Here is a 12,564-nt window from a genome sequence, read left to right on the forward strand (position 1 = left end):
TCCAGCTCCCAGCCGCGTGATCTCCTCCAACACGGCGGCCGCGGCGTAGAGCAGCTCCGCCAGGCGGGAGTGAGCCAGCCGAAGTCCCTCGGCCGACGCATCCCCCCCCTCCTGTCGTAGCGGCGCGGGTGTACTCGGCCCCGGCTGCTCCGATCCGACCTCGGCCATCTCTGGTGGTGATTCGGCCGCGGTGTCCTCCCTCTCCGACTCCCTGGTACGTGTCGTCCCTCGTGTGTCCATCTTTGGACGTTTTACTTCTGACACCAGATGTAGTAATTACTCAGGAGGCTTGACGACGGGATCGGAGGCACACTTATTTATTAACACAACTTGTATACGGTTAGCGAGTATACACAGGACCTAAGGGGTAACGTCCCCTTACTCGGCTAACAGGGAGACACAACATCTAAGCCCCGCTAACCTAAGCCCAAGTCCTCCACTAGGGAGCTAGGGGAGGCTACCTGTCCCAGCCCTGGTCAAGCTGGGATCAGACCCCCTGAGTTCCCAGACCTGCTCGTCAGTCTGGGCTCTCGGGGCCACGCCACCGGCTTGCCCTGGTCGGCCCTGATAAGGACAGCGAGCCAGGGGAGCTCCGGGGCCTATTCTAGCTGGTCTTCCGTCTTCGCTGGTTAAAGCTGATACCTCGACCTCGAGCCCTCCGGCTCACCCCCTCTTATAGTCCGCGGCCCCCCCGGGAGGGGCCCGTGGGGGATGCAGGTGCGGACGTCGGTGTGGCCACCTCCTATGTGTACGGCCCTAACCACGCCCCTTGTGTTTGTTTGCCATCCGCTCCCATACACAATTACACCTCTACAAATGCACCATTTAACTGAGCGATTGACTTATGGTATTTATGTTGAACTTATTTCGCACCGTACGTAGCCAACCGTGCCAATCGGAGATGCAGGGGAAGGACAACAAATAAAACACAAATATTAGTTATAAAGAAGTGAATCATTCAATTTAGATGATTTAATAGCTACAGTCACTTCCTATTATTGGAAGGAAGAGTGTTCCAGACGGCCGCAGAAGCACCTCTGAAAGCAAGAGATGCGGTGACCGTCTTTGTTGGATGGCTAGCCAAAAGCCACGGATTAACCGAGTTAAATGTGTTCCCCACACTCTACATTTGAAGCTTTCGTGACTGCAAGGATTCATATTCTTAGGTTTTTTCGGTAAAGTCTCCTGAAGACGGAAGCTTGTGTTGCCTCCGAAACGTCGTGATTTTTATTTTATTTTTATTTTAACTTTTATTAATTTTAATTTTTTTACCTACGTGACTTTACCGAAAAAACCTAAGAATATTCCCCACACTCGTTAACCCCACTGCCCCTCTGCTCATCGCACCTGATTGGCTCACACGTGACAACATCACATTTACCCCACTCCATTCAAGACCGAAACAGGAGGATTTACCCGCAACTCTGGCTATCGCCTGATGATGCTGGTTGTAATTACCAGCGAAACGTCAAGGTACTTGAATTTCAAATGCTGTGTATTTACTCTCCAACACACCGCTGTGCTGTACTAGTAGATAATTGGCACGTTCTGTCTACGTGACAAACCTTACTAATTGGCTGTGTCGGGTGGTGGTGGGTTTAATGACACATTTATATTCACGAAATCTAATCCCCCCCACAAAAAACCACTATCTATTGTGAGTTCAATGAGCAAGGCACTCGACTGGAAACACTTACCGGTACCTTCATTTTAAAGTCATCACGACTCAGCCGCACACCCAGCTCCGAGATGTGCCTCTGGAGGAACGCAGCTGGCCTCAGCACCAGCACGAGGCGCAGATCGGCGGGGAAGAATGTCTGTTGGAGTAGCAGCAACATCCACAACAGCAGTAGCATCAGCATCAGTAGCATCGCCATCAGTAGCAGCATCATCATCATGGACATTATCAGCAACAGCACCATCAGCATCAGCATCATCATCATGGGCATTATCAGCAGCAGCACCATCAGCAACAGCATCATCATCATGGGCATTATCAGCAACATCAGCACCACCATCAGCATCAGTAGCATCACCATCAGTAGCAGCATCATCATCATGGGCATTATCAGCAACATCAGCACCACCATCAGCATCAGTAGCATCACCATCAGTAGCAGCATCATCATCATGGGCATTATCAGCAACATCAGCACCACCATCAGCATCAGTAGCATCACCATCAGTAGCAGCATCATCATCATGAGTATTATCAGCAACAGCAGCTCCACCATCAGCATCAGTAGCATCACCATCAGCAACACCATCATCATCATCATGGACATTATCAGCAGTAGCACCATCAGCATCAGTAGCATCACCATCAGCAACACCATCATCATCATCATGGACATTATCAGCAGCTCCACCATCAGCATCAGTAGCATCACCATCAGCAACACCATCATCATCATCATGGACATTATCAGCAGTAGCACCATCAGCATCAGTAGCATCACCATCAGCAACACCATCATCATCATCATGGACATTATCAGCAGCTCCACCATCAGCATCAGTAGCATCACCATCAGCAACACCATCATCATCATCATGGACATTATCAGCAGTAGCACCATCAGCATCAGTAGCATCACCATCAGCACCAAGGACAGCAGCAGCAGCAGCAGCAGCAACGGGAGCAGCAGCAGCAGCATCATCATCAGTATCAATCTTGATTTTACGTGCCAATATCGCTCTCAATAAAGTCGGCATGAGTGCACATTACAACGGAACGGGAACGGTACAGGGGCACAGAGCGACAAGGGGTTGTGGTGGAGACAGTTCGCAAGATAATACTTCTGATGATTTTTGACGGTAACGAAAGCAAAGATGTTGTTTCTTTTCATATGGTGGTGTCGTTCAAGCAAATGAACGAGTGTTTACATGGGGGAGGAAACCGGAGGACCCGGAGAAAACACACGCGCGTGCGAAGGGGCAACGCTCGATCTCTCGTAGAAGGGGAGGACGACAGCCCGTAACTTTGCTGCACCGCCTTTTCCTCCCAAGCCGGCGTATGGCACCACAATGCCCACGGGAAGGGAGTTTAAAAAAAAAACTAAATTATGGAGTTTTGCAACATTCGTGTGCAGTGCCGGATTAAGCTAGTTGTGGGGCATATGTTATGAAGGGGCCCTAAATAAATAAAAACACATAAATATTAAAACACGAATTTTTTACGTGCACAGTAAAGTAATTGTGTTTTTTCATTTGCTATACAGCCAGATAATACGACAAATCGCTAACCAAAAAACACCTAGTCGTTCATAAAGTTGAAGGCAGTACAGTACTATAGTAATAAAGCAAGTGCAACCGGAATTGATAGCTTAAAAGCATTTAGCGTTGGGCCCTTGAAAATGCGGGGCCCGTAGCATATGTAGCTACTTTTGCTGCTAGAATAATCCAGCACTGGTTCGTGTGATCCGCCTACCCTCACCTCCGCAGTGCAGGCGTGCGCCACCCCCAGCCGGCTATCATTCTATACCGATTGTTATTTTTAATGACGATCATGATGGCGTTGATGCAGATGATTTTGATCAGAAAAATTTTCATCACCACGACGCTGCGACAACCCAAAGCCTCGACACCGTGAGTCTTGGGACCCTGTCGTCCTTGTGTCGGGTAGAACTGCTTTGTGTTCAGTTTGTTTGTCCTTCCCCTGAAACCTCCCATTAGCACGGTCGGCTACGTACGGTGTGAAACAAGTTCAACATACATACGTAGCATGATCAGCTACGTACTGTGCGAAACAAGTTCAACATTCATACGTAGCACAGTCGGCTACGTACGGTGCAAAAGAAGTTCAACATACATACAAATTCATCACAGCGCCAGTGTCAAAACCCACCAAAGCCATCCCCCCTAGCCCCTAGCCCCCCCCCCCCCCCCCCCATTTAAATGTCTACAAAAGCACGCGGGTTATTAGCACACGCGCAGCGAAGTCCTCCCCGTGGCTGTGCGGGCAAAGCTCGGAGATCCGCGCGCGGCTGCTGACGCGAGGCGGTGCTGTTCAGTATTCACGGCGCGTCCTCCTCCAACGACCCCTACGGCTGCTACGAATCGTCGCTGTCGACCGCTCACCGCCGGCCCCAATTTACACGGAAGAGCCCGCAGTGGCCGTCTCTCGTCTGTGTCAGTGTGTGTGTATAAGTAGCAATTTTATTTGGCCAAATTCCAGCTTCGGCGACGAAACACATCGGGTTGACTTCGGTGCGACGAATGTTACACTCACTGGGACGGCGGGTTTCTCCAGTGTAAATGCATATTCTTATTCTGGGTGGGGATGTTGCTGCCTGCTGCTGTGTGGAACGGGGGTCGCTTTAAGGTCACTTGAAGGGGTCTCAGAGGCAGCTCTGTTGATATCCGCTTCTCTTGGCCATTCCGTGATATGTACGAACGGTTTACCGCTTTGCAAGGGGTCCGAATGGATTTATAATCTCATAACGTGGAGGGCAATGTCCGTTGCATATTGTGTATAAGTAGCAATTTTATTTGGCCAAATTCCAGCTTCGGCGATGAAACACATCGGGTTGACTTCGGTGCGACGAATGTTACACTCACTGGGACGGCGGGTTTCTCCAGTGTAAATATATATTCTGATTCTGGGTGAGGATGTTGCTGCCTGCTGCTGTGTGGAACGGGGGTCACTTTAAGGTCACTTGAAGGGGTCTCAGAGGCAGCTCTGTTGATATCCGCTTCTCTGGGCCATTCCGTGATATGTACGAACGGTTCACCGCTTTGCAAGGGGTCCGAATGGATTCATCATCTCGTAACGTGGAGGGCAATGTCCGTTGCATGACAGTCAAACCCAAATATTGATCTCTCAGAGCTGGAATGTAGGCAAATTAAGCCACAGAGACACATTTTACTCGATCAATTTTTGCGCGCGTTCATTTGTGACTACGAGCATGAGCAACGCGGTTTATTCACAAGCGGCTGAGGCCCAAATTCAAACCCATATTATCATAAGTGCCAGCTCAGCACCCTGACCTCTGAGGCCACCCGCCCACCTTATAATGAGTCTTTTGTCAGTGGATGTAAAACCGTCAGAGTATCTGGAGAAACCCCACACACACACGTGAGCGGATATCACTAACGAACGCGAAAAAACAATCCGTGTGCGTAGCTTCTTGCTATTACAAATGCGACCCGGATGACATGAACTCGCGTGTGATGTCCACAGAGGGCTCTCTCCTGTGTAGCCCAGCGTCCGTGTACTCCATTGCCGCTTCTGCTGCCGCAGCAAACTCAAATAGAAAACGCTGCGAGGGTTGTAGCTCAGCTGGGTGTCGCGGTGGGGGCCTGGGGGTGGGCGTCAGCGGTGCGTTGCAGCGATTCAATTGCAGACGCCAAGGCCCCTGCCTGCTGCGGCAAAAAAAAAACAGCCTCCAAAAAAAGCAGCACGCAGCCACAACGCAGCGGCGTGGCTGGCGAGTGCGCAGGCGGTGCAACTGCACCAGCCCCCCACACCCCCCCCCCTCCCCCCCCACAGGCAACGTGGGCCCAGGGGCCAGGGGCCCACGTCAGTCTAGGAGATGCACCAGGGCCCACGTCAAATCTCGCCCCACCGCTGCTTTGAGCGTCACGCATTGGAACTACAACTCCGGGAAAAATCGCTCTCGAGTATTGTTACAATAATGATAATGGACTGTATGTTGAACTTCTTTCGCACCAACGTACGTAGCCAAAACGTGGCAATCTGAAGTGCGGAGGATGGACAATAAACTAAGCATAACAAGCAGTAATAAAGGAATGAGTTTTCAATTTAGTATAGTAGCGGAGTATTTAGTAATGTAGTGTATGGTGTAGTGTACCGGAGTATAGTGTGTAGTGCAGTGCGTATTAAAGTGCATAGTTTAGTGTATGTGTGTTGAACTTCTTTCGCACCGTGAAAAACCAAACTGTGCATATCAGAGGTGCGGGGGAAGGACAAAAAAACTAAACACAAAAAGCCGTTCTCAAGAAATGAGTTTTCAATCTAGATTTAAAGTGGCATAGCTCCAATGGCTTCCTGATATCTGAAGGAAGAGCGTTCCAGACGGCCGCAGAAGCGCATCCGAAAGCGCGCGATGCAGTGACCATCTTTGTTCGATGGCCATGCAAAAACACGAACTCATCATCCCTCCTTTAATCACCCAGGAATGTCCTTAACGCTCGTGACGTCACTCCACGTCGACCAGCCCCCCTCATTAATATTCATGAGCAGGTGACGTCCTCCAAATGGACCCTCCCCCCTCCATTATTATGACCTACTATGAGCCAAGAATGCCTGCGTGCATGGCTCGTGACGTCACTCCACGTCGCCCAACCCCCCTCGTTAATACTCATGAACAGGTTACATCCTCCACATGGACCCCCCCACCTCATTAATACTCCTGAGCAGGTGACGTCACTCAACATGGACCCCCCCACCTCGTTAATACTCATGAACAGGTTACATCCTCCACATGGACCCCCCCACCTCATTAATATTCATGAGCAGGTGACGTTGCTCCACATCGAACAGCCCCCCACATTAATAACCATGAAGAGCTGACGTCTACCAAATGGACACCCCCCCCCCTCCATTATTAATAGTTAGCGGCTGACGTCACTCCACATGGGGGGGAGGCGAGGCACCTCCTACCCCCTCCTCGGCGTCAACTCACAACCCTCACGACAAAGGCAGAACCCTCACGTCACGTGATCTCCGTCACGCTGTTGAGACATCAGAGTAAAAAGGACGTCATGATGAACAAGGGGATTATAATCTTAAAATGAAATACGTCTGTGTCACCGCGCCCTTACAAATTGCACACGAATTCATGCAATGAGCATCACTTCGCGGTCTGCTTTTCGCTTGCAAGTTTCAGATGTTACTGGAATACACCCATCCTTGGACGGGCAAAAGGCTCGTGTCTACATAAACACACCGTGCATGTTGACGACTTACACCCACAGAGAAGTGCACAACAAACTTTAAGGCAGCGTGGCAGGGGGCCCTCAGGGGCGTTGTAGATCGGATCCCCGAAGTAGAATGCAGCTGGTCGCCAAATAGCGGCCAGTTGGGAATATTTTTGTACAAAGGCAATTAGTCAATCAATGGCCTTTAAGTGTGTAACCACAGCAGCGCCCATTGAGATTCATTTTCGCATTACCTCCGATGCAAAGCTCCTGGGGAATTTGTTGATAAATTACGGATGGCTACTAATTAATAACTCGTTATTCCATTGAGGGTGATTTTTTTTAAATTAAGTTGTTAATTTGTGGTGTCGAAGGTAGCGGCACACAATGTGAGTGAGAGAGTATCGCAGACGTCTTCAGCGTCCGGTTTGCTGTGGTTTTGGTTATTTTTGTTGTTGTCGGAAATGTTTCAGTAGAAATGAACAGGCAGCTAGCTGCTGCAGTCGGTATCGAACATTTGTCAAGGCACACGACACTGCCAAGCTGCGACGACAGTGGTGTACCAGCACAAATGACACAAACACAACGCAATTCTGAGTTTAAAGGGGGGGAAAAATGGTTATAACCATGACGATAAACATTTAAATGGTAAAATGCAGAATAAAGCACAAAGTTTGGTTATGGACAGGGGGCTTAGGTGTCAGGATGACGCTCCTCCGATTCGCACGGTTGGCTACGCACGGTGCGAAAGAAGTTCACACATACACACATACAACATACATGCACCACACATACAACATACATCCACCATGCATACAACATACATACACAATACATACATAACATGCATGCGCCATACATACATACACTATACATACATATAACATACGTGAAACATACAAACACCATACATACAACATATATACGCCATACATACAACATACATACACTATATATACAACATGCATACAACATACATACAACATACATACACCATAAATACACCATACATACAACATACATACACCATCCATACATACACCATACCTACAAAATACATAGATATATCATACAGACATACACCAGACATACTACACCATACATACACCATACATATAACATACATACAGACACCACACAGACATACACACAAACTGAGCCACTGAGAGCCCTGGGTTTCACGTCACGTTTCCCCTACCGGTGACCAAACTGGGTTCTCAAGTGTGGTGAGCTCATGGTCAGAGTGGCCACCAATGCACGCAGAAGTCAATCGTTTTAACACAAACACATTCGTTTGTTGGCAAAATTACAGTTCCTGAGAATTACAAATTTCAGTTTTTGCTGTTGTGCAACAAACAGTGGCAGAGCGGGTGGGGATGTGCTGGCTTACACTTGATGGATTTCAGATGTTGCTCTGTGGTGTCCACTTCTGTGGGCCATTCTCTATCGTGAAGGGTTGCACTGCCCTGGAGGTAGCTTTGAATGAATACGATGCCTAATTGCTTGACACTTCCAGCACAATCGGGATCAAACTGGGGGTAAAATACTTTTGTTTTTACATACATTTTTTATTACTCTGGAAATATTCCATCATTTAAAATTAAAGAATGTTGTTATCACCGCCATATGACGAACATTCCTCTGTGCGTGTGTGGGGATCTCAAAGTATTTTTGTGATGTCTCCCTTGGGACGCTACCAGACGGTGCATGGCACGCGCTTTTGCAAGAGTCTCCGAATGGATGCTCGGCCTCGTCACATGACCCCAATAACTTTTGGAAGACAAAACAAAAATTATTCGGTGTTGAAATAAGGGGGTGACGTCAAAGTGATTTTTCTACTCAAATCACCGAGGATGGTGCTCACCGCCGGCTTACAGCTCTGAGGCGTGGTGGAATTTCCACATTCATGTGGCAAACGCAAAGTTTTCTACACAGGACTACCACTGGCTGACTTTCGACAAAAAATGGTGACCAACATTTTTTACTGAACAGTGTAGAGGTCAAAAGGATGCATCAACCTCGCATTGGGCTTTGAACTCATAACCTTCGGATTGCGAGCCACACACTAACAGATGAACCACCCAGCCAGATTATTTGGTCTAGGAAACACTCGTTAGTATCAGAATGTTCCACACGGAAATTGGGCAGACAGGAAGTCCTCCGAATGGTCAGGAAGGAATGATCTGATAATAAGCTAATTGTCGAGTAATTCTCCCTGTTTGGCATTCGTAATGGTGTAACTGCTGCAATAAATGTCAAGGGATTTTGCGCGAGCGTGCGCGCGCGTGTGTGTGTGTGCATCTACACAATCTTAAAAGAAGTGTGCAGCTGACATCATCGACAATCACCGGTCCCTTGATCCCCACATCACCCGTTCCAGAGTTGCCTTGCATTTTGAGATGTTTGAATTTCGAAAAGAAAAATATAGAAGAAGCACTTTCTTCTTGGTTCTTTCGGTAAAGTCACGTAGAAGGGAAGTAATAAAATAATAAAAATAAAACATAATAAAATAATTCTCACGACGTTTCGGCCACAGCTGTTTGAAAGACAATGAACACTGCTAAGCTTGGCAGCGTATTTTAAGCTGGGTGGGAGAAGAGCGCTGTCTTTCAGACAGCTCTGTCTTCACCTGAGGACGGCTGCTTGTGTTGTGGCCGAAACGTCGTCAGAATTTTATTATGTTTTATTTTTATTATTTTATGATTTCCCTTCTACGTGACTTTACCGAAAGAACCAAGAAGATGATTCCCTGCAGTCACGAAAGCTTTAAATCGAAATTTAAGCACTTTCTATCAGCTGACGTATTGTCAGTTGACATGTTGCTGAACTGCATATTTTGTTATATCGTGCGGATGGTCGGGTGGCTCAGAGTTGGAATCGCCCGGGACCCGAGGTTTTAAACGAAAGCAGCCACCGCCTCTGTTTAAACCTGAACATCTGTGGGAGTAGAGCTTTATAGCTCATCGGATTCCTCCAGTATCAATACATATTCTCATTCTGAACCACGCTTGAGTTCTCAAGTGTCATGGGCCGATGGTCTCAGCCCATTCGCCAAATAACTGCAGCGTCAAATAAGCCCATCAACTTAGACTCGGTTCTGCACTCCATTAGGTGATTTCCACGTTGCTCTATGTCACGTATCACCAAATGTGTACAAAATGTTGGTAACATCGTTGTGACAGGTTCCCTGAAACTGAGGAAGCCGGGCAACGTCATTGGCGGCTGAAACATTAGATTCGATGCCACGATTAAGGAGTCCCCCTCTGTGGTGAGGTTAAAACAGAAATAACTTTTTTTTTCCTTTTCCTGATGACGACCGCTTGTGTTGCGATCGAAACGTCGTCGTTTTTTGGTATTTTCTTTGAACCTATCTACGTGACTTTACCGAAAAACCCAAAGAATATAAAACGGGACATATCATGGAAAGAATAATAATCTCAATACCAAAAAAGAGGAGAGGGCTGCATGCAAATGCATTGCACTGAGTGTTGCATTGTTACGCAACAGACAAACTAACCGGCTATTACAGATTTACCGGGACAGCGACCACAAAAAAAAAGGAGAACGATCCTTGGAAAAATACGGGGACAGGTGGCGTCCATTACCCATGATCCCTGCGGCATCAGCTCAGTGACTCTCACGTGGCCTTTGACGAAGCCGCTGCAAATGCCAAAAACAAAGTGGTGGAGGCCACGTGTGTCTTGGAATGGGTTAAGGAAGTGGGAGGAATTCAGCTGACAGAGCTGCGCTTGTGGCCTATAAGTCAGGCTGACTGCCGTTTGCCTGCCCAGTGCGAGGAAAATTAATTGAAAACGCTCCGTCTCGTGTTATCAGAAAATGGGATCGGCTGACTGTGCGCTTGCTTATGGCTTTTTCATGGGTTCGAGCTCATTTTGTATGAGACGTTTATGAATTTTCTCGTCTCCAGTTGGTCCCAAAGGTGGTTTTTATTTTCCAACAAGGAAAGATGACAACGCAAGGGGAGTATTGAAGGCAGGAGAAAAGCAATTGGCACCGAATTAATGTTAAGGTCCTGTTGAAGACACATCCGTGTGTATCGATGAAACGGTGATGTAAGCGCTCTCGACGATGTCGAATATACGAATGAGGAGGAAGACAAGGAGGAGGTGTAACTGCAGAATGAGGAAGGGTAGCAGAGTCAAGATAACTCATGAGTGAGAACACAATATTTAAACAGACCTCTATTGTGTGTCTCCACATACAAATACAAATATCTTCTTGGTTCTTTCGGTAAAGTCACGTAGAAGGGAAATAATAAAATAATTAAAATAAAACATAATAAAGAAAATTGTATTTTATTATGTTTTATGTTTTATTTTAATTATTTTATTATTTCCCTTCTACGTGACTTTACCGAAAGAACCAAGAAGATGAATCTCTGCAGTCACGAAAGCTTTCAATCGAAATACAAATTTGTTTCAGTCCTCATCCTTTTACCTTTCCAGGCCAATATTAACCAGCAAACATTTGTCATAAGCAGGAATAGTATGGACCGGTTTTGACTTTCTGCATCTCATCATCAGTCAGGTTTTGTTGTTTTGTGTTTTTAACGAAAGCTGCCCAGTTGCCAGATGTCATTGGCAAATGCAGTGAGTTCCAAAAAAATCCCACGAGAGAAAACGCACAGACATTCGGGAGAAAATATTCGGTCTAAATTATTGGTGTCCTCGTGACATCGCAACGATGTGGGCATGGCAGTGGTTGCTAGGGATTGCATCACTCATCACAAACCCCATGCAACATGGCTGGCATGTCATTGCTCCATGCACTTTTTGCCAGTCTGCCGCTGAGGTAAATATATTTTATGTTAGGGGCCGTCCATAAATGACGTGACGCACTTAGGGGGGGTCAGACATTTGTGACGATGTGTGACGAGGGGGGGGGGGGTTGAGAAATGTGACGTCACATCAAAATGCGTAACTTTTAATAAATATAGACAACACGTTCTAATTAATTAAATAGACTTTTTAATAAATATTTTCTCCTACAACATCAGAGTGCAGCGGCACATTAAATACGCACTACAATGACAATAGTTTAAAGCGATTTGAAGCATGTTTTATTTTTTGGGGGGGGGGGGCAGAGCTTTGTGACGTCATATTGGAGGGAGGGATCTGACTTTTTGCGAAGCCGTGTGATGAAGGGGGGGGGGGGGGTAAAAATCGTCCAAAATCGCGTGACGTCATTTATGGACGGCCCCTTATTAGTATAATGAATGCGAGGAATGTGACGTTCAGTGTTGTCATTGGTTGTCAGTTCATCGATGATATCGGTTGACTTTCTTTTTAGTTTTGTCAATCGGTATTTTAAGTAGTCCTGAGCACCCCAAAGTTATCTCCAAACTTGACACCACTTCATTGGAACTGTAGTCACGGCAAGTCTGACCTTTCACCCCTTCTACAACTGCGACAGACATTCCGTACTCAAGTCCCAGGAAGATGATGAGGAGGACCCGAAGGAGCATAACGAAAACTGGAAGGGAGATGAGGATGACATTAAGAACCAGGAGGGACACTCCACTTTGTGTTAACGCACGTTGACAGCTGCTCCTGGGAGAAAAGAAGGACAAACTTGGACATCGCCACTTACGCTATTTATATTTCTGGTTCTGTTTGCTGACTTTATTCCTACCCTCCCCGCCTTCTTCCCCTCCCCATTAAA

General features: G+C 47.1%; 1 protein-coding gene across 1 annotated transcript in view; it reads right to left on the reverse strand.

Annotated features, from left to right (window-relative positions):
* LOC144734426 (guanine nucleotide exchange factor DBS-like) overlaps positions 1-12,564 on the reverse strand; it is a 209,555-nt gene that overhangs the window by 136,458 nt on the left and 60,533 nt on the right. Inside the window, exon 5 of the mRNA XM_078616610.1 lies at positions 1,698-1,817. Within this exon, the coding sequence (XP_078472736.1) occupies positions 1,698-1,817 (120 nt within the window). The remainder of the gene's footprint in view (positions 1-1,697; positions 1,818-12,564) is intronic.

This window comes from Lampetra planeri, chromosome 51, assembly GCF_965212315.1.
Source record: "Lampetra planeri chromosome 51, kcLamPlan1.2.h2, whole genome shotgun sequence".
Classification (NCBI taxonomy): Eukaryota; Metazoa; Chordata; class Hyperoartia; order Petromyzontiformes; family Petromyzontidae; genus Lampetra; species Lampetra planeri.